The following is a 22562-nucleotide window of genomic DNA, read 5'->3' on the forward strand; positions in this document are numbered from 1 at the left end:
ACAAAATATGTTCTCACATGACTCGGGTACAAAACATTCACGTGTCTCGGGTACAAAATATGTTCTTACGTGACTTGGGTACAAAATATGTTCTCGCGTGACTCGGGTACAAAATATATTCTCACGTGACTCGGGTACAAAATATGTTCTCACTTGACTTTGATCCAAAATATGTTACCAAATAACTCGTACAAAATACGTTCCCTCGTGACTCGGGTACAAAACATTCTCACGTGTTTCGGGTACAAAATATGTTCTTACGTGACTCGGGTACAAAATATGTTCTCACGTCACTTGGGTACCAAAAACGCTCTTACGAACCCCACACACTCGGACGTTCTTCACTCCGTGGAGGTCAGCCCTTACTCGATGCGGACTTGAAGTGGATGTCCGCCGGCTATGTCGCGCAAAGATAATTTTTTATGACCGCATATGCGTTCTTGGTGTTGCACAATAAACTGCCCGGTGAGAAACGGTGTTCACATCAAACTGTTTTGTATGAGACACCGACCGCTGCGGGACTGCGCTGCGGGACTGCGCTGCGCGACTGCGTTGCGGGACTGCGCTGCGCGACTGCGCTGCGCGACTGTGCGACTGCGCTGCGCGACTGCGCTGCATGACTGCGCTGTGTGCAGCGCGACAGCCGCTCTCTGTGCAGCGCCGACAGGTATGCGGTGGTTGCCCTGGTGGTAAAGCGTCCAACTAGCTCACTGAACTTGCTAGAATCCATTCGAAAATATTAATAATGTTTCTCGCTGTCCATTGTCTTCATGTCCTTCGCCAGTGTATTAATTTCCCCTTCTTCATCCCTGGTCTGGTTTAATGGCCTTATGTACCACCTTCTTTTCCTTTTTTTAAAGAATATCTTAATTTATTTTCTATATATTTTATATATATATATATATATAATCATTTTAAAGGTAAGCTGCAAGCGATCTCTTCCTCCTTGTCCGTTGACGTATGCACAGTACGCCCGAGTATGTGGGGGACTTTACTTGACTCGGGTACAAAAGACGCTCTCTTGTTACTTCGGCTGCCATCCTCGAGGGGGCGTCAGGTTTTCACCAGAGAACTGATTAAAAATAAATTTAGCCTCAGACATTTTTTTCTTCTGATGTTTCAGGTTTCCTGTGTCCTCAGAGGACAGACTGAAGGTCCATCAGAGTGCTGTGGACCGCCTGGGTCTGGCCTGCTACAATAAAGGTCAGGACCTGATCAGACCTGGGTCACTTCCTGTGATCGGTGCTCTTATCTTGGTCTTTTTTGTCCAACAGGAGCGTTCTCCAGCTTGTTTTACCTGGCCCACGAGTTTCACGATGACCCAAAAGGAGGAATCCTGACCAACACCAACTGTGGAGGTTAGACAAACGTTTGATGTCTCGAGACACGGCCCAGATAACGAGACAGGAAATACGTGTTGAATTCAGACGTTAAATTAGCCAGAGTCCAGAGAGAAAATCTTTTCTAGTCCTCATAGATTTATTTCATGTTGTTCAGTTTTTTTATTAATGACATTTTTTTTTTACTTTTATCCCCAGCAGATAAATATCTGGACCATAAAATATTTAAAACTAATTTAAAAAATATTCTTTGAGATATTTTTTAAGTTCTAAATGTCATTTTACGTTTTATGAAGATTTCCCTCCTTACGGTTGTTTTTAGTCCAAGCTCTTTGCGAGATTTTTTGTCGGTCCCCAGGTGAGAACTGTAACCGCGGGGCCGCGCTCGGGGCCCTGCTGGGGGCCGGGGCCGCCCACATCGGATCCAGAGTCCCACAGGAGTGGAAGGATGAGCTGAGAGACGCCCAGGTGTTCCTCCCCGACATCCTGAAGGAGCTACGATGAACGCAGCGCTGCCCCCTCTAGGAGAGGAGGAAAACTGCAACCTGTTTTATCTCGTTTTGCTCGTTAAACTATTTATTTAAGTTTTTAAATGATGTGATTTAGTATTAATGAATATATTAGGGAGAAACATCAAATATATGTATTATTTATGAAATTTGCAGACTTTATATAAACGTATATGAATGTTTGTGTTTAATTTTATAACCACATACTAATGTTTATGTCTCACCTTTTCAATAAAACAACAAAACAGATTTTATTGTTTAAATCTTTTGAGGTTTTCAGTTTCACACCTACATGTTTTGTTAAAAGATAATGTGTTGATAAATAGGTTCAAATGAACGTGTAATTTTAACCAGAACGCAGGAAGAAGAGTCAACACTGTTTTTCTGTTTGTGTTTCACTCGTGAACTTTGATCCCTTCAGAACAATCATGGCGTTCATCAGCACTGAAACGCATCGTGTCTTCTTCTTTTTACTTATCATGGTTTCTTACCCAGCATGCACTGGGATCTCAGAAGGTCAGTCTTCGTTCCTTTAACTCTTCTTCAGAAACTCTTCAGTCTTATGGCCCATCAAAGACGCTCGGGTGAAATGTTTAAACTCGAGTTTGATATCAGGCCACTGACTTTGTCTGCGTGCGTTTTACTTGTTTACTTTAAAAAAATCTTTTACATAATTTGTCTTAAATTCCAATGAAAATTTTAACTACTGGATATTGATGCTGGAGTAAAAACTGATAGGAAATATTATTATTACCATAAAACATTGAGTTTAATTGACTTAACTGCAAAAAAATAAACGGAAAGTTTCAAATGTTTATTTTAATAAACAAGTATGTATTTAGGTTTAAATAAAATGTGAAATTACAATGATTGTGCATTTGATTCCAGTTAAAACTATAACTGTCTAAACAATGTTTTCTTAGTGTTTTTTTATTTTATTATAAATTCACTTAATTTGAAACACGTTATTTTTGTATGAAATGGTATATTTTTGTTTTCTATAAATTGCAGTCTAATTTTTGTACGAAAACAGGTTTTTGTATTTACGCCCTTAGATAAACAAGATCTAAACTTCAAAAGGTATTTAAATGCATCTTCTCAGATTAACATGCTAGGTGTTTTTAGCATGCTAACATGCTACTTATGTTAGCATGCTAATGTGCTACTTACCGGTATATTAGCATGCTAATAGTTTTTCAAGACGTGACGGAAATTTGTAGTAATATCACATCTATTTTCTTAATTATAAAATAACAAATCAAGCCCACACATTGTCAACAATTTTTAATTGATTTAAATGTGTCTAGTGTTGTACGCAAAAGAATAATTGATCAGGCTGGTGGTGTTGTTGCTCCAGCTGAGGTTGTCATTCAGGTGCACACTCAAGTACTTGTAGCTGGAGACCACTTCCACCACAGATCCTCTTATGTTCAGTGGGGGGTAGGTGTGTTTGTTCCTTCTGAAGTCCACGACCATCTCATTCGTCTTCTTCACATTGCTGTGAAGGTTATTCTCTTTGCACCAGCTCTCCAGGTGTTCCACCTCCTGCCTGTAGCTGGAATCATCATTGTTTGTGATGCATCCCACCACCGCAGCATCATCTACAAACTTTACAATGCAACAGCCTGGATGGATAGGTGCACAGAGTGAACAGGAGAGGGCTCAGCACACATCCCTGAGGGGAGCCAGTCCTGAGGGTTATGGTGGTGGAGGAGGAGAAGTTGTGGATCCTCACTGACTGCGGTTTGTTAAGAAGTCTAGGACCCACCCAGTAAATGGAGGGGCTTAGTCCTAGTGTGAGTAGTTTGCCCATCAGGGTTTGGGGGATCATGGTATTGAAGGCAGACATGAAGTCCAAAAAGAGAATACGGACGTAGGAGTCTCTCTGCTCCAGGTGGGTGAGAGCAGTGTGGACCACAGAGGAGATGGTGTCCTCTGTTGATCAGTTCTCGCAGTATGCATACTGGTGAGGGTCCTTGTAGATAGTTGTTTTGATGTGGGTCATGACCAGTTTTTTGAAGCATTTAGCGACTATTGGGGTGAGGGCTACTGGCCAATAGTCATTCAGACCAGTCACTGTAGAGCTCTTTGGGACTGGGATGGTGGAGGTCTTCAGGCAGGTGGGAACTGTTGCCAGGGTAAGTGAGGAGTTAAAGATGTCAGCCAGCGCCTCGCAGAGCTGATCGGCACAGTCTTTCAGCATCTTCCCGGGGATGTTTTCTGGGCCGGTTGCTTTGTGAGGGTTAATCCTTCTGAAAGTACTTCTCACTTCGGCTGAGGTCACGCTGAGAAGCTCTTCATCCAGTGGTGGGGTGAGTCTGGTGCTGGGCAGTCTGTTCGGGTCTTCAAAGCGTGCATAGAACTTGAGGGCATCAGGCAGTGATGGGTCTCTATGGCAATGTTCACTCTTACCTTTAAAATCTGTTATACACTTAATGCCCCTCCACACGCTCCGTGGGTCTTATGAGGTGAATTGACCCTGGATCCTCTGTGCATATGTAGCCTTGGCCTTCTTAATACCAGCAACCAGCTCTTTCCTTGTTCTTCTCAACTCCTGTGTGTTTCCAGATCTGAAGGCAGTGTTCCTGGCTTCCAGCAGGTTGCAAATCCTTTGGTAAACTGAACTGAAAAAAAAAAACCCCTGAATGTTCCAAACCTCATGACCATAAATGGGGTTTGAACAAGGATGAACCAGTGAATCAAAAACTTTGATTTTCAGCTCAGTTCCTTCTATACCACAACAGACCAGAACAACTCATTATTGCAGACATGGCACCGATCTATCTTACCATCTGGAACAAGACTCCCAGATAAATAAACCCCTCCCCTCCTGACTCAGAGGAAGTATTCCTCCTATTTTCCATTGAAATCATGGCCTTAGACATATAGGAGCTGTGAACCACCCCAGACAAGTCTGAAGGTCATGGTCTGAAGATATCAACAAAATATAATCTGCAAAAAAAAGTAGAAACAAGACCCATAGGGTTCCCTAATCAGACCTCCTCCTTTTCATGACTGAGATCTTGTCCATAAACACCACAAAATAGACTGAGGACAGGACAGCTTTTGCTTTGGTTATTCAGGGACCAGATAGTTCCTTGCAGATGTCCCCAGAACCCCATATGCATGCAGAACCCCCCTACAAAAAGCCCTATGAGCCTTTTCCAAATCCACAAAACGATGAACAGTCAAACAGTCATACTGTATACTGGACAGTAAAATTCCCATGACCCCCTAGCAAATTCACACTGCTCCTCCTGAACTCCAGTTTCAACTAATTTGTAAGACCTTGGAGTTTACTTTCTCAGGTTGGCAAAAAAAAAAGTGTGAACTCTTCATAACTGGAACCCACCACTAGAACCAGTAATTTGGTTTTCATGCCAACAATGTTTGGTCAGGATGATAAAGTTGCAAAAATGTATTATTAACAAAACCATCTCAACAGTTGCTACATTACTTGGCAACAACAGATGAAAACGACCCTGTGGAGATGGAGGATTGTTAATTTTCTTTCTTGTACATATTTTTATAAAGGGGGTATGTTTATGGACAAACACGAGGCCAGTGTATTCTTACATCGCACTCGTAGAGCCAACTTCTTTCTGGAGGAGTTCAGGCAAGGCAACCTGGAGCGAGAATGTGTGGAGGAGAAATGTTCTTATGAAGAGGCTAAGGAGATATTTGCCACAACTCAGCAGCTGGTGAGTATAGTTTCAAATTGATTATTCTTATTTATCTTCCTAAACAAACCATTCATTGTATTCTATTTCTATCCAGGAAAACTTCTGGAGGACATATACAGGTACAGAGGGTTTAACATAACAATTTATTAAGGAAGAACACTATAAATGTGGACATGTTTCCTGGTTGCAGCTGTAGACCACTGCTTATCATCTCCCTGTAAGAATGGAGCAACCTGCACTCGCCACATCGACAGCTACATCTGCAAGTGTCCTCCTGGTTTCCATGGATTCAACTGCGACAAAGGTGCAATCCTCCAGCCACAAATGAAACCTTCCCATTGTTGGCGTTATTGTTAAAACAATCGTTTTGTCTCCATCTGTTCGCAGTGCGCTCAACCTCAGGCAGCTGTCGCAATAAAAATGGAGGATGTGAGCATTTCTGCAGACAACTTCCAAATCGTTCATTTACCTGTTTCTGTGCTCCGGGATACGGCCTGGATCAGGACAACAGCAGCTGTCTGCCTCAAGGTCTGACATAGAATATTATAGTCGTTACCTTTAAGTTAACAATGCTTGTCAACAAATTTATTTCCAAACTCCTGAAACAACTCTGTCCTTAGCTTTCTGCTATCCATGTTCAGTGTGGTACACACTATGATACCAAACAGCACAGTGAGTACTTTTCAGCCTCTAAAACGGCAGAGTGACTAATTGCAAGATTCACGACACCTGCAATGCTTGTTTCTGGACACACAACTTTATCCATGTCTGTGCTTCTTTCAAAACTGTTTATACCAAGCAGCCATTTCTGTTTATTATAATTGTGTATAATCTAGCCTATACCTGCTGACCAAATAATGCAGCCAATTTGAACTCCAAACCATGTCATGGAAACATTCATGTTTGTGTTTTTTAATCACTTGGCTGGAACTTCTCTAGATTTGTCTTTAAGCTGGCACTTTGAGAAAACCAATTTATTCATCCACTAAACCCAAAATGTGGTATTTCAGTTGGTAAAGCTGTTGTCTCTCAGCGAGAATACTGAATCCCGGCCAGGGACATAACTAGGTGGAGTTTGCATGTTCTCTTTGTGCATGAGTGTGTGTTGGCTCTATGTGGCCCGGTGATGGACTTGTGACCTGTTCAAGGTGTCCCCGGCCTCTCGCACATTGACTTCTGGATATGGGCACCAGTGACCCCTGCGTCCCTAAAAGGAAGAATTGGGAAAAATATAATGGATGGATGGATGGATAAACCGGGCAGCACGGTGGCACAACTGGTAGAGCCGCTGCCTCTCAGCGAGCAGGTCCCTGGTTCAAACCCCGGTCCAGGGGCCTTTCTGGGTGGAGTTTGCATGTTCTCTCCGTGCATGCGTGGGTTTTCTCCGGGTGCTCCGGTTTCCTCCCACAGTCCAAAAACATGCATGTTAGGCTGATTGGTAACTCTAAATTGTCCCTAGTGAGTGAGAGAGAGAATGGTTGTTTGTCTCGTTTGTCTCTATGTTTCCCTGTGATGGACTTGCGACCCGTCCAGGGTGTACCCCGCCCCTCGCACAGTGATTGCTGGACATGGGCACCAGCGACCCCCGTGACCCAAAATGGAATAAGCGGGTAAAGATAATGGATGGATGGATGGATAAACCCAAAGTGTGTTTAATAGTTGTAAAGTTCATATGCAACTAGGTGAATATTTGCCAGGCTCATCAAAATATATAAACTAAACAAGATCAAATATTACAAGTCTAATTTCCGTGGTCCAGACCAGTGGTTCCCCAAGTTGGGGTTCAGACCCCAATGTAGGTCATAAAAGACCAGATGGGGGTCCTTTAGTAATATCCAGATGTTAACGTACATTTGCAAAGAATTAAAACTTGCGGCGGCACAATGGATCAGTGGTTAGCACTGTTGCCTCACAGCAAGAAGGTCCTGGGTTCAATCCCCAGTTGGACCTGAGGTCTTTCTGTGTGGAGTTTGCATGTTCTTATCGTGCTTGCGTGGGTTTTCTCTGGGTACTCCGGTTTCCTCCCACAGACCAAAAACATGCATGTTAGGCTGCCGTCAAGCCCAGGACTCCCTTGCAAAAGAGATATGTGATCTCAATGGGATTTGCCTGGTTAAATAAAGGTTAATAATAAAAACAATAGTCATAAATAAATAAAACTTAATATTGTGGCTTGTTTAAATTGTTATTATGCCCATGTTTATTTGGGCTATTTGCCGTTTTGGTACATTTAGACCAGCAATAGATGGGGTCATAAGCCTTCATCACAATCATTTTGTTGGGCAGCAGCTGAAAGGTTTGGAAACCACTGGTCTAGACTGAAAAATGTGTTGACAGATTTATTATTTGAATAGACATAAAGATGTATACATAACTAGCCTATTACTTTTATGATCCAGAATAAAACCTTTGAAATTAGATTCACGACTAAAAGTTTTGCCTTGGTTTCCGTGTTGGTGAACAAAAAGCACACATACAGTATTTAGACTGCTTTTGGGTCAGCAGCGTTCAACCCGTGGGCCTACAAGTTTACTCCAGTCCAGTAGGTGAGAGTAATGTGCCAAGTAATTTCATATCAGGAATTAAAAGTGTTAAAAAAAAAATCACAGTGTTTTGATCCTTGTGGTACTCAAGTCATTAAGTGTACAAATGTGAACAACTCAAAGCAAGTGTCCGAACTGAATACCTTCTTCTAGTGATTTGACTCGTTTTTGTGTGTCGTGTCTTTGGTAACACCTTTTCAATGGGAGTTTTGTTACTGCAATGTCTCTCAAACTTTCTTCTTATAAAGCTAGTGCCAAATAGTACTCAAAAATATGATTCAATTAGTTGTGTGTGTGTATTGACAGTTTGATAATCATTGGTATGAAGCACCAAAGACAACATGCCGATTGTTTTTGTTGTCTGCCTGGTTTAGATTCTGTGGTCTGTGGAAGACAACTCGTGCATTTTGCACCCAGGATTGTTAACGGGCAGATCTGCCCCCCAGGACAGTGTCCCTGGCAGGTAAGTCTAACACACTAGCTCAATACTGTTTAAAATTGTGACTACGGAGTCAGAACCATGTTATCTACACAAAGTTTGTTTTCTCAGTCATCCAGGTATATAACAACAAAAAAGGTTGAATCATGTCATCTGGACTTCGTTTTTTTGTTAAAAAGAAACGTTTCGCCCCTCATCCAAGAGGCTTCGTCAGTCTGAGGCCTAGCCATCTGGTATTACCCAGAAGCCACCCTGACTCTTGTGTTTCAAGCCTGCCTCAGATACCCCTAAAGTCTGGCCTTTTCACTAATGGTTTCAAAAACACAAAGTTTGTGCATGTTATCTACGTTTGTCTCCTATGACAGGCTTTCTTCATTGGTTCATCATCACGTTGTGCGATTCCTGTTGAATTTTCCCCAAACTCAGTTCTTGAGTCGTGCTCAGAATTAAGTTGTATGAAACTGTGTTTCAGTGTTTTTAGATTATTTTTAACCGTTTTCTGCAGCAACAGTAAATATCTATTGTATTTTATTCTGTTCTATTCTGAATGTCAAGGGTAAAAAACCCAAAAACCAAATGAGGTCAGGAGACGAGTACGTCTCTAGTTTCTCTACCAAGATCAATACGGAACGCAGATAAGATGGTAAAACTTTACTATCTAAAGGAAGTGGAAGTGCAAACAATGCTTCTGGTAGAGTCTCAGATTTGTGGCCACCCTACCGTCCATCTAATCACTGTGCTGGAGACTGCAGTACAAGGTTTACCATTTTTGTCGTCTGGGAAACTTGTTGTCCCTTGTCCAATGACAAATAGCATTTTCAAAGTCTTGGCCCGGGTACTCGTAAAAACTTTAAATCAAAGCAACTGGACTTCAGTTCTGTACTTGAAGACATTTTGCTTACCATTTGGGGAACTTTCTCCATTTGAAACTGTAGAGTTTAGAGTTCTAACAGCTTTAACATGCATGAGAAGCTTTATACAGCTAAATACAAAGGCAGGTCTCCCTCCGCTCACTCCTGAGACTTATTCAGGTCTTTGTCTTCCTGGTTCACAGAGACATGTTTTGGTCACATCCATAAAGATCAGAGGGAAACTGACTGTGTATAAGACTTAATGTTCCATTGTAGGTTTTGGAAATCTGAAATGTGAGACCTTCCACTCTGTTTAAAGTTGTTTTTACTTGTTTCATGTAAATGGCTTCTTTGACCCCACTCTTAACACACGTCTTCTCTATCCAAAACATGGACATTTTGGTCTTCAAAAAAGTGTCCGTTATCCTTGAGGGTTAGGTGCGAGTAAAGAATAACGGACAAAATTAGTAGAATAGAAGTCCACTTACGTTGAGTTTAAACTTTTAGAGTTTGCCATGACTTGGATGACTAAGAATCTACTTCAACGTGGATCTAGTTACACACCCAGCGTTTTTGGATAGCCCTTACTAAAGGCGTCTTTTTCTGAAGGCTCATTGAGATTTGACATTGATGATCAGGTTGTAAACAACTGAGATGAACACACGGTACTCATTTCAATACTCGTTTACATCCTGTTGTAAAGCTTTTTCAGTTGATCTCTGGTCTATGGGCTAAAACCATCAAATCTGACTCTTCTGTCCAGAATATTTACAGATAATTATGACTCTTTGAACAGGCTTTGTTAACCGAGCACAACAAGTTCACCTGTGGAGCCATCGTTCTGTCAGATGTGTGGATTCTAACCGCAGCTCATTGTGTTCACATGAAACCTATCGCCATCTTTCATGTCACCGTAGGTAAGACAGAAACTTGGACTATTGTTTGCTTCGTTTAGAAATATTTACTGGCTACTCTTTAATAATTTAACTTCATATTTTGTGTCTTCGTACTGAGCTAATCTAAGATCTGGCACTTTAAAGGTAAAAATGACCTACACGTGCGTGAGAAAACCGAGCAGCAGCGGCGCGTCCTCAAAGTTTTCATCCACCGTAACTATAACTACTCAACCTACGACAGTGACCTGGCTCTGCTAAAGCTCCATCGTCCGGTGAAACTGGGCAGCTACGTGGTGCCCATCTGCCTTCCCGCCCGGAATAGCACCTTCATGCGGACGCTGGCCATGATTGGCCAGTCCACCGTATCCGGATGGGGTCGCTTGCTACAGTTTGGCTCCTCTGCCCGGTACCTGCAACGCTTGGTGGTGCCAACGGTCCATTCACACGAGTGCCGCCTCCACACGCAGCTCAACATCACCAAGAACATGTTCTGTGCTGGGCGGAGAAGCGGAGGCCAGGACGCATGCGAGGGCGACAGCGGCGGTCCGCTGGTAAAGCGCTACAAAAAAACCTGGTTCCTGACAGGTGTGGTGAGCTGGGGGAAGGGCTGCGCCAGAGAAAACATGTATGGCGTTTACGCCAAAGTCAGCAACTTCCTGGAGTGGATTGAGAACATAATTGCTACTGGCTGAAACTGGTTCTGGAGCCTGTAGCTCCCTATTACAAGCTTAATCTGTTTACATAATTAGAACAGTAAAACAATCCAAATGAAATTGTGAATTTAAAAATTGGTTTATACAGACTGTTACCTACTTTTCACATAGTTAATAAAAAAATAAATAAAATCACCATTATTGTCCGATTCTTTAGCTGAAGCTTTGCTATTCTGTACAAAACATTTTATTTTTTCTTATCTTGTTCAACATTCTAGTAATAAAAGGGATATTAAGCATTTAAAATACCGGTAAATAAAACAACTGATGGAGCCTGATAAGTTGTTAAAACAAAAATATACATTTGTTATTAAATCTATGACCGTCATTAGTCAGCAAAATGTTTTTTTTTTTTTTTTGGTTTTTAGATATATGGTGTCAGAAAATGCAAAAAAAAACAAAAAAAAACTGGGGATCACAACCCCCCCGGTCAAATTCAAACAATTTTTTCCTGTCAAAATAGTTCCCCTCGAGTCTAGTGCACTTTCCTATCCATTTCCGCCACATGTCCGTGCACTCCTGGAAGGATTCTCGAGGGATTCTTTGCCATTACAGCCTGCCTTAATGACTTCCACGTCTGGATAATGGGTCCTCTTGATGAGCCCCTTGAGCTTTAGTAAAAGGAACAAAATCACACAAAGCAAGTCGGGTGAGAAGGGAGGTTGCTTTAGCACAGTGATGTTCCTCTTGGCAAGGAACTGCCTGATGTTCAGGAGTGTCTCTTCTTGTGCACTGAATAAAACAAAAACCACAAGGTCTTTATGTAAACATGCTTGATGATCGTCCCGCTTTGTGGCAAGAATTCTACCTGGACAATATACGTCGCATCAAAGAACAACATGAGTATGACTTTGGACTTTGACTGTCTTGCTTTCTTCGACCTTGGCGACTCCAGACTCTTTCACTGAAGGCTCTGGCACTTGGTCACCGGGTTGTACTCGAAGCTTACGGGTGATGAATCTTCCCAGCAAGTCTGGTTCTGTTTAAGATGCTTGAGGATATCTTGACTTCATTCTTCTCCAATCTAAACAGCTAGCTATCAAAGTCTATTTGGAATAAAAAAAACATCCACATATTGCCAGGAAGGTTTTGCATCTGCCCCACAGGCTTGGAGTCGTGTCACTTCCTAATTTCATGCACTATTACTGGGCAGCTAATATCAGAGCTCTACTATTCTGGTCAGGTAAGGATACCCCTTCTCCCAGTTGGGTGGCTTTGGCGAGGGCCTCGATTAGATCCAGTTCCCCCTCTGTATTACTCTGCACTCAGTTGCCTTTTAAACAGCCAATTTCAACTTATACTTCTAACCCAATTGTGATCTGGACTGTCAAGGTTTGGAATCAGTTCAGGAGCGCATTCAACTCCACAGAGTTATTGTTTCTGGCACCTGTGTCAAATAATCATGTTTAATCGCTCTGTAGCTGATACAGCCTTTGATGCCTGGGTCCTCAGGGGAGTGCATTCACTGTGTGACCTCTATGTTGATGATAAATTTGCCTCTTTTGAGTAGCTGGTACAGAAGTTTCATATCCACAAGTCACCGTTCTTCGGATACCTGCAGCTGAGACATTTTGTGAGGTCTAACTCTGATAGTTTTCCTATGTACCCCTCTAAACATTTTGTGGTTAAGATTTTGGAATGCTGGTCTGGTACTAAGGGGGCCCTCAGCAAGATTCATTCATTCAACCTGTATTTATACAGGTTAATCCCATTGAGCCTCGGGGACTCATTTACAAGAGACTTGATTTTAACAGAGTGATGACAACAGAAGACAATCATGAAGAGCATACACATTGAGAAGAACAAGTGAAAGAGAATGGTATTGAAAAAACGAAACAAAAACAGCTAGGTTGTAAGGCGGTGTACAAAACTAAAAACAGGAACATGTGTGCATTCATTTCTGCCAGGAACTTAGTTGTTTGAAGCCACTTAGAGAGGTCAAGGTTGAGAGCTTCAGATCTTTTTGCAAGATATTCCAGGCAACAAACCTAAAAGTGATTTAAAGATGAAAATGTAATAGTGCGAGAGTCTACGTGAAGTTAATGATGACCAGTTAACCAGTGAATACAGGGTGTAATGGTGGGTACGGTAGTTACAGCCAGTTATGAATCTTAGCGCACCATGATAGACAGCGTCCAAAGATTTATGCACTTCTCAGTTCAAACCATGGGACCAGTTTGGACTCTTTTCAACTGAAATAGGAAATGGACTTGGAGGAATCCATATCAGACTCAATCTGGCGTAAGATCATTCAGAACATTTATTAATCCTCAATCCGTCTGAGACTTGCTGTAAAGAAACTCCAGCTACGCTCTTACACGCCGAATCAGCCACACAGACACGAACACATCAGACAGGCATTGACATAGTTTCAACATAAGACATAAATGGCTGCCAAGTGTCCCAAAATATCTCAATAGAACGTTTCAGAGTATATCTAATCTTTTCCAGATGAACATGACACGTCTTCTCTTATCCAGTGTTCATACGCTAGGGGATGCGGATCCTTCCATCTGCATAAAATAAGTCTCCTGGCTAGAAGAGAGCCATATTCCTCTTATACTTGCTGAAGGATGCACAGGGGCCACCCCAAACAATGAAGTGACTGGTAACGGTTACACAGTTTTTCCACATATTGCCAATAGGTCCGCAGCTTTGGACAAGTCCAGAACGTGTGGGAGGGGATTTTCTTGTTTTTTTTTTGTCTGTGTGTTCTGAAAAGAAAATTCAATAAAAAGACTTTGATTTAAAAAGGATTTTCCAAAAGTGGTTAATAATCTTCTGCGCCTGTGTCACCAGTCAGTTTACATTTCATCAGTCAGTGTATCCCCATGTTATCATAATGGGACTAATGTTTGGACTGATTGTGGTGGGTAAAGCAGACTTTGTACCTTCATGTCCACAAAGACGAAGAACAGCGGATTTCTGAAAACATCCACTATGCTGCCGAGAGTCTTCATCATCTTCATCTTCAGCCTTCAGAGCTGCTGGTCGGCTTCAGGTGAGGAAAGGTCCAAACTTCATTCATCAGCCTTTTAATTTAGGTAAATTTATCTGACAAAACTTTCGTTTGCTTGGTTTGAGTTATTGACAAGCTTGTTAGCAGCTAAATGCTAACACAGAAGTTGCTAAAATCTACTTGTAAAACATCATGAAAATGTTTCCTCTAGGTGTCGCTACAGAAAAAGCTGTTTGGAGCCAACAGTTCTTATGCAAATATTTTTGAAACAAATGCAACGCTACACATCTTGTGGAAGAAAAACACTTATGTTTCTCATCACAAATGAATTTCAGTTTAACATAGAGTGGGATAGAAAGAACCAGTACTTGTTTAAGCAAAATTAAACGATAACATTTCACCATTGGCATCAGAAGCATTTGTAATGTCGAGGGGACACACTGGGGGGGTCCTCCCCTAAAAATTTTTGAATATATGCTATTTCCTGCATTCTGGTGTATTTTAACATGTTACATAATGTTTATCTACGCATGTAAACATTTGATTCAATAACTATTTTAGAGTTAATGGCACAACAAAAGTCTGACCAACAGCTGTCCTTGTGTGAATAGAGCACACTTTGCTTCTCTACCAGCACTAACGTAGCGCAAAGCTAGCAGCATGTAATAAATGTTACAAATACTAGCTAAGATGCTACAGATGTAGCAACCTGCTTTTATCACACAGCCTAACCCCACCCCGGTCAACAACTACTGGCACTAATGTAGTTCTAAGTTAGCGTGAAACACAGAGGTGTCTCCTCCTCCTCCCCCTGTGAGCGCCTTGCCAAGGCAGACCACTGAGGGGAAATACTGCATGTGGTATGGAGTTTGTAGGTAACCAGGAAAACCCGGAGTGGACTTCAGTAGTTTGAGTATTCTCCTATAAAGTGGAATGGATTTGTTCATGAAGAAATGGAAACAGCACTGGGTGAACTAATATTTCATGGTAAATGTGAGGGGGATCTGAATGAATATTTTTTAAATGTAGGGGGGACACGTCCCCTTCACATATAGGCCTAATTGTTGCAACAACTATGGATTTCACCATTATCCTGTTGAACTCTTTGCTCCGTTGGTGTTCGTCAGTTTTTCTGGACAAACACCAGGCTTCTGGCGTCCTGGTCCGGACCCGCCGGTACAACACCGGCTGGCTTGAGGAGATGAAATTGGGAGATCTGGAGAGGGAGTGTTTGGAGGAGAAATGCAGCTTTGAGGAGGCCAGAGAAGTGTTTGAGCACACAGAGACCACGGTGGGTCACGTTACGAGTGGTTTCACCACTCAGAACTCTGCCAGGATTATTTCATACAAGATGTTTCTGTTTTCCTTTCCTCAGAATGAATTCTGGAAGACATACTCCAGTAAGTAATCATTTTCCTTCTTTATTTAATTTAGTTCTCTCTCTAAAAAGAAAAGGTAGAACACCCTCTTCGGTTTAGGGTGCAGGGGACTTGAAGTGCAATAGTCCCTCAGTTATCGCGGGGGTTACGTTCCAGACACCACCGTGATAGGTGAAAAACCGCGAAGTAGGAACACTATTTATTTTAGTATTTATATATATTGTAAGGCTTTATAAACCCTTCCCACACTCTTGCTATGTTCTAAACTCTTAAACCTATGTAATTTTAACAACATACATATATGTACTGTACAGTACAGCAAAATTTTACTCACCAGCTCTGCAGACCAGCAGCTCAGTTTGCGGTTGGGTTCGGTTCTGGCTCGGCAGACCTACTCTGCAGCGACGAAGCCCACCGCCCCGTCCAGGTTGATGTGAGCGTGGATAATTGAGCTTCAGGACTATTTGCTACTTTCCTGCCAGTTCTGTGAGCTTAATGGATAGATTGTTACTTCTGACTTTGCGTTACAAAACTTTCCCTCCATTTCGACAGAAAGCAGTGGCCAGAAGCACTGTTGGCTTCTGGGTAGTGTAGTTCTTTTGACGTGCGATACAATGTAGACTTATCGAAATGGTAAATGGACTGTACTTATATAGCACCTTTCTATCTTATCAAGATACTCAACATGCTTTATACTACAAACTGTGTCCTCATTTACCCATTTACACAGCCCTCTACTATATCTGTACAAAGATTAATCAGTGCTTTGTCACATTCATACACCAATGGGACACACATCGGCGGCAGTGAGGGGTTCAGTGTCTTGCTCGGGGACACTTCGGCATGTAACTGCTGGTGGAATTGAACCCCCAACTTTCGCATTGGAGTACAACTACTCTAACCACTCAGCCACAGCCGCCAAACTAAGAAAGAAAACTAAAAATGATGGCGCCTGTCCGAAGTATTTTTTTATTCCATACTGTCCCAATCACACAAGTAATTCTAAAGCGGACAATTGTGTGTGTACAATCTTACATTGAATAACCGCGAAAGAGCGAGTCCGCAAAAGTCGAATTGCGAAGTAGTGAGAGACTACTGTATCTAGGAACCTTGTTCCTGAGTGATAGAACGAGAGATGGACAGACTAATCAAGGCCTCATCTAGTAATTTTCATTTATTTTTTATTTATTTCATTTATATCATTGAGCCACGAGAACTCATTTTCAAAAGAGAAATGTTTGGAAGCAGAGGCCGTGCTCAAGGGTCCAAATTGGGGCAAAGGAGGGTGGAGGCAGGTTTTTCACCATTTCCACCCACATTTTTTGATGTCAGTCCAGGGAGTCAAATTGGTGACCTTCCAATCACAGGCCCACCTTCTCTAACCTCTGCACCACCACTCTCAACCAATTGCATATATGTAGAGGACACCTTCGTGGGAAAGGTATAATGAGGGCGTTGCTCCATTCTGTAGGTGATTTACTGGTCTGGTTTGGCCCAGGTCTGCAAAACTCAGATCCTTTGAAGAGTGGTCAGGCTCAGCCTTAGGGAACAGGTAAGGAGCTCCATCATTTGGGGGGAGCTCTGAGTAGAGGTACTGCTCCTCCTCGTCAAAAGAAAGTCATTCGAACATCGGGTTTGATCCCTGTCTGCACTGTCTTTGTCCATAAAGTCCCAAACAGCTGTAAGTCCGGACCCTGCCAGAACGGAGGTACCTGCGTCAATGAGGGGTCGTCCTACACCTGTCTGTGTCTTCCTCAGTTCACAGGACTCAACTGTGAGCTTGGTGAGCATGAATGAAAAATGTTAAATGTTTTAAAAGCAATTTACATAAAGTTTCATTCAAAGGTTTAACAGGTCCCAAATATAAACAAGTCTCAAAGTTGTGGAAGGAGATAAAGCTGAGAAAGTCCAATAATAAAATTTTTTGAGTCTGTTGTCCTTTAAGATATTTAATTATCTATATTAAGCCAAGAAAAATATTTCTGTTGTTGTTGTTTAGAACACAGGACAGAGTCCGACAGTTGCTTGCTGCAGAATGGAGACTGTGAACATTTCTGTGAAGAAGACGCCAGTGGACGAAGAGTAGCTTGCTCATGCGCAGACGGCTACGTGTTGGACGCCGATGGTCGGCGCTGCAACACTAAAGGTTTTTAAATGGTTGGATCTTTGATAAAGTTGCTTCAAGGTTTGTAACGAGAACATCTATAGTCCTGGTATAAACAACAAACAAAAACAGTCCACTCACCTTCAGTTCCAGGGTTAAAACTCCGGGGTTTCTTTCTGGAATGGTCTTTACCAGGTTTTAAACCGAGCCAAATCTGAAGTGAGCAAAAACACAACAGATTCCACCGAGTTCTTATTTATCAATCAAAAATGGGTTCCGGCAGACTGAAGAACATTCTTTAACAGCAAGAACACACAGTAGTGGTTCTCAAAAGGTCATGGATCAATCTGGGCCTATTCTTCTGTCCAGTGTTGCTTCAGTTCATGGAGGTTTGCAGACAATGGTTTCTGTTCAGCTCTCAGAGGGTTCCACTGCAGCATTACAGCCCGGTTGAGGTTCTGGACTTTAACTGGATTGTCGCAGCACCTTGATTCTTTTCTTTTTGGACCATTCTGTTGTAGATCTCTCTGTTTGTGATCAATGACTGTTGCATCAGGACCCTGTTCAGTCCAAACTTCAACTATCGGACAGATGCCCTCACATTTGACTCTCGATCAGTAGTTCCAAAACTTTAGCTTCTGACCCATAAATAAAATAATATAAAAAAGCAGCAGAGACCTAAGACCCCCCGACTATGAACGGTTGAATGATGAATACATGATTTGGGAAAAAAAATACCGGTAATAATACAAAGAGTTTGATCCTTTTGATTCATTTTAAAACTTTATATCTTAACGATTGTGGCCAAATACCCTATTTAGCTAAACGTTTTTAATTTGTTGAGTATCTGAAGATCATTTTTAGACCTTCAACTCGATTTTTTTGTGGCCCACTGTTTAGTCCTGACCTCAACTTTGACTCTGGATAGAAGCTTTGATCAACAGAGCTGCCCAAGACCTGTGACTGCAAAACAAACCCAAACCATCAGCCCTCCACCCCTGTGCCTCAGTTAGTACGAGGTGTTTGGTATTGTTTTGTTCAAGAAGTCTTGTGGTTCCATCTATGCAGTTATCTATCTATTTTCTGACATTTGTTCAAGAGTTGGGTTGTGGGGGCAGCAGCTTGACCAGGGAGGTCCAGACATCTCTTTCCACTGCCACCTCTTCTGAAAGAGGTGGCTACACCTGTCTATGCCTTCCTCAGTTCACACTCTTCCCAGGCCAGCCAAGAGACGGTCTCTCCAACATGTCCTGGGTCTTCCCCAGGTCTCTTTCCAGGTGGAAATGCCTGAAACTCCTCCCTAGGGAAACATTCCCTTGGATGAAATTTTACAAACCTAAATTGTGCTGCCATTTTCTTTTACAGAGAAGAGGCTTTTTTCTGCAACACTTCCAAACTTACCACACTTTGAGATGAGGTAGAGGTATGCCAGTTGACTTGGGACCAGAAAGTTGCCATTCAACTCTCAGCCATTCCCACAGGTTGTGGTGTCTCTGAACAAGACACCTAATCCCAAATTGCACCCCGGGCGCTTTCATAAATGCCCATTGTTCCAACTGGGCGTATCTCACATCTGATGGGTTAAATGCAGAGAACTAATTTTGCCGATGTATGGGAACATACGATGATGACAATCTCAGACTTCCCCTTCCCTTTTTTCTAATTGTCCTGCCATAACTTGTGTTGATCCCCACACTACACCAGTACAGAGTTCTGAAAATAGCCCTCTGTACAAAGAATCTTTGCGCTCAAAGTGTTTTGCACTAATGAGATTCACAAGACTGCTTCGGCCAATGGCGGAGTGACTGAGCCCAATTTTGTTCTTCTGGATGCCAAACTCAACCTCCTCTAGCCTAATAGTCAACTGAGGGGTTTACAAATCTACTGCCAGCCATGTTCGTTAATGAAGGCTTACTCTTAAATGATTGTTGCACTTGTTATGGTGTTAGGAATTAATGTAGTGATCTGGACTGCAGGGCCCCAGGATTCAGTTTTAATACTTCTATCTACCAAAATGCTTGAATATAACTATCGAAGTATATGTGGCAGAAAATAGTTAAGAAGTAAGAGCAGGATGTAACTGACATTTTGCTTTAAAGATAAATAATCATTAAGATTGAAAAATTGTAATTGTAAATATCTATTTATTTCAGAGCCAATAGCTTGCGGGACAGTTCCTGTCTTGCAGGGAGCAAACAAAGAGGAACACCTGAGAATCGTGGGAGGAACCGAGTGTCCAAAAGGTGAATGCCCCTGGCAGGTAGGTGGAAGTTGTTGCTTTATTTTATGTAGACCGTTTGTTCTGGTTTACTAGTAACTAACAAATCAAAGAGCTAATATAAATGAACATTTTTAAGACTGAAAATGTCAACAGGGGTGGAAGACCTATAACAAATGAGACATTCAAAAGGATCAAACCTTGTAGAGTTTTTAAAATCCACAACATTTTTGTGGTTTGATTTTTTTTTGTTGTTGTTGCAATTTGTCGTTTAAAGGTTTTGCTGGTGTATAAAGACAAAGGGTTCTGTGGAGGAGTGATTTATAAACCAACATGGATTCTCACAGCATCTCATTGCCTGGAGAACACTCAACCACAGTTTCTGAAAGTCATTGCAGGTACAAAACCCTCCGGTCAACAGCAAAGCAACAATTAAGGAAGATATATTACTCCAAACCTTTAATTATAGGAAATCTACAAGTTTAAGTTATGATAATGGGATGTATAATGTAGACATTATACAGCTCAAAATATTGTCAAACATTGCCCTGAAAAGTGCTTTGAAACCGTTCTTTCTTTCCCCCCACATTTTTTCAGGTGAACACAACATTAACGTTAACGAATCCACGGAACAGGTCATCCAGGTTGTTGAGATTATCATGCATGAGAACTACGTGATAAGGACTGTGGACAATGACATCGCCCTCCTCCGGTTAGCCTCTCCGATAGTCTACTCCCCGTACGTTGTCCCGGTCTGCCTGCCAACACGACCGTTGGCCGAACGCGAGCTGTGGGCGGTAGAATGGCACACGGTGAGCGGCTGGGGCAAGCGAAGCGAGAACGGGCCCACCTCGGTCCTCCTCAGGCGCACCAAGGTGCCGCGGATACGAACCCAGACCTGTGTGGAGGAGAGCGGTGTGGCACTCACCACGAACATGTTCTGTGCCGGATACCTGGATGGAAGGACAGACTCATGTAAAGGTGACAGCGGTGGACCCCTGGTGACCCAGTACAAGAAGACCGTGTTCCTGTTGGGAATAGTCAGTTGGGGGAAGGGCTGCGCCCGACCGGGCAACTATGGAATTTACACCCGAGTGTCCAACTACCTGGAGTGGATCCAGAACCGTACCGTAACTCCACATCTGCCCAAAAACACTACAAATGGCGCACTGACCAACCTGACCACCTGAAGGAATGCAGTTCTGCTTAGAACCAACGGTTAACGTCTAATTCCATAATTTTCCACAAATGACAGAGTATTAAAGTCTTGTTTGAAAATAATTTGTTGTAGGATTCAGTTCTGTTCCTTCAGCAGCACTGAATAAGCAGATGTTTACAATAAGCTTCCGGAAACACTGGGAGTGCCGGTAAATGTCAGTTTTCTCTATTCTTATCTTGTATCCGCATTCTCGTTCTTTCGATCATTACCCAAATTTCGTGACATTAGGTGAAGATTGGAACGTAGACTGATCGGTAAACAGAGCTTCGCCTTACAGCTCCCTCTTCACCATGACGGACCGGCAGAGAGTCCGCAATACTGCTAAGGTCGCACCACTCCATCTGTCGAGCTGATCCTCTATTTTTCACTCACTTGTGTTCAAAACCCATAGATTCTTGAACTGCTCCACTTGAGGCAGAACCTCACTCCCAACCCGGAGATGATCATGCCAAAAAATACAGCGAGGTCCAAGACTTACAGGAAGATAATGTCACAAAATATTTCTTAATTGTAGCCTCTTTCAGCTTTTATCATCATTATGAACTGTAAATAGTCTGAATTTTTAATGTCGAAATGAAATTCCTACGATACGTTGTTTACCTTAGGGTTTAAAATATGACGATCTACTGGTAATCTGTTGCTCAGACTTTGTGGACTAACATTAATCTTGTGGGAGCAACATTTAAACATTTCAAACTAATTAAGTGAAAAAGGCGGACTAAACAAACGCAACGCACAAATAAGTCAACAACAACAAAAACAAACAGTGTCCAGAGAACATTTCCACCAGTAACTGTGTATAGAGAAAATTCAAGATAGGTAAAATCAGTTAAGAACAATTATTCAATACTCTTCTCCCACAGTGTTTGAAAACTTTATCAGAACAGACAATGTGAGCATTTCTGTGACAATTCAAGGAAAAGACACGAATGACAGTTACCAGCTGAGAGAAGATAGACAATGTTGCGTCGGCCAAGATAACAAACTCCGTGACCAATTGTTGGACTTCCTGCTTCCACAGATTCAGCTTACTGAGGTGTACTAGTCATTGCACTATTTATGGAAGCCCATTTCTGCTATGCAAGAAAAAATAAAAGCCCAACCGGAAGTCATAATTTTGACTTTTAAAGTCATAATTACGAGAATAAAAGTCATAGTTTCAAGTTTTAAAGTAATAATTATGAGAATCGTAATTATAACTTTAAAAGTTGTAATTATGACTTTTATTCTCATAATTATGACTTTAAAAAACTCAATTATGACTTCCTGTCGGGCTTTTATTTCATGGCGGAAATGGGCTTCGATACTAAATGCTATATAAAGTGGCAATGAAAAGATTAGATACCTTTATTTAAAAGGATTGATGTTTGAAGACAGAGGGACATGCATTGAATGAATGAATCCATGTGCTATGCAGGAAAACTACCAGTGTCTGACAGGAAGTTGCATCCCTGTAGAGTCATGGTGTCCGGCAAAGGACAAACTTCAAAATGAAATTAGAAAAGTCGAAATTATGACTTTAAAACTCGAAATTATGACTTTTTTTCTCATAATTATGACTTTAAAAGTCAAAATTATGATTTTAAATGTCAAAATTATGACTTTTATTCTCATAATTATGACTTTAAAAGTCGAAATGATGACTTCCTGTTGGGCTTTTATTTTTTAACCCTAACCACTGGATTTTTATGGTAAAGATTTTCTTGTTG

The 22562-nt window shown here is 41.8% G+C and overlaps 2 protein-coding genes and 1 long non-coding RNA gene across 3 annotated transcripts; all 3 read left to right on the top strand.

Moving 5' to 3' along the window:
* The first annotated feature begins 1134 nt into the window (after positions 1-1134).
* On the top strand, positions 1135-1792 carry LOC119428969. The gene is made up of 3 exons (XR_005187728.1): positions 1135-1203; positions 1275-1358; positions 1699-1792. It is a non-coding gene; the product is annotated as an uncharacterized LOC119428969 (long non-coding RNA).
* Positions 1793-2270: 478 nt separating this feature from the next.
* Positions 2271-10987, top strand: LOC119428797 (coagulation factor VII). The gene is made up of 8 exons (XM_037696476.1): positions 2271-2365; positions 5384-5550; positions 5627-5651; positions 5723-5836; positions 5920-6060; positions 8450-8538; positions 10162-10282; positions 10406-10987. The coding sequence occupies exons 1-8, from the start codon at positions 2278-2280 to the stop codon at positions 10951-10953; spliced, it is 1293 nt and encodes a 430-aa protein (XP_037552404.1). The 5' UTR covers positions 2271-2277; the 3' UTR covers positions 10954-10987.
* Positions 10988-13794: 2807 nt separating this feature from the next.
* LOC119429037 (coagulation factor VII) lies at positions 13795-20824 on the top strand. The gene is made up of 8 exons (XM_037696753.1): positions 13795-13975; positions 15061-15224; positions 15309-15333; positions 16982-17095; positions 17312-17458; positions 19570-19676; positions 19912-20032; positions 20232-20824. The coding sequence occupies exons 1-8, from the start codon at positions 13870-13872 to the stop codon at positions 20822-20824; spliced, it is 1377 nt and encodes a 458-aa protein (XP_037552681.1). The 5' UTR covers positions 13795-13869.
* Positions 20825-22562: the final 1738 nt, after the last annotated feature.

Source organism: Nematolebias whitei, chromosome 23 (assembly GCF_014905685.2).
Source record: "Nematolebias whitei isolate Nwh7 chromosome 23, NemWhi1, whole genome shotgun sequence".
Classification (NCBI taxonomy): Eukaryota; Metazoa; Chordata; class Actinopteri; order Cyprinodontiformes; family Rivulidae; genus Nematolebias; species Nematolebias whitei.

Coding starts and splice junctions, on each gene's coding strand:
- LOC119429037 (XM_037696753.1), top strand. CDS start 13,870: ATGTCCACAAAGACGAAGAACAGCGGATTTCTGAAAACATCCACTATG. Junction 13,976..15,060: donor GAGCTGCTGGTCGGCTTCAG/GTGAGGAAAGGT, acceptor GGTGTTCGTCAG/TTTTTCTGGACAAACACCAG. Junction 15,225..15,308: donor TTGAGCACACAGAGACCACG/GTGGGTCACGTT, acceptor TCCTTTCCTCAG/AATGAATTCTGGAAGACATA.
- LOC119428797 (XM_037696476.1), top strand. CDS start 2,278: ATGGCGTTCATCAGCACTGAAACGCATCGTGTCTTCTTCTTTTTACTT. Junction 6,061..8,449: donor CAGCAGCTGTCTGCCTCAAG/GTCTGACATAGA, acceptor TGCCTGGTTTAG/ATTCTGTGGTCTGTGGAAGA. Junction 10,283..10,405: donor CATCTTTCATGTCACCGTAG/GTAAGACAGAAA, acceptor GGCACTTTAAAG/GTAAAAATGACCTACACGTG.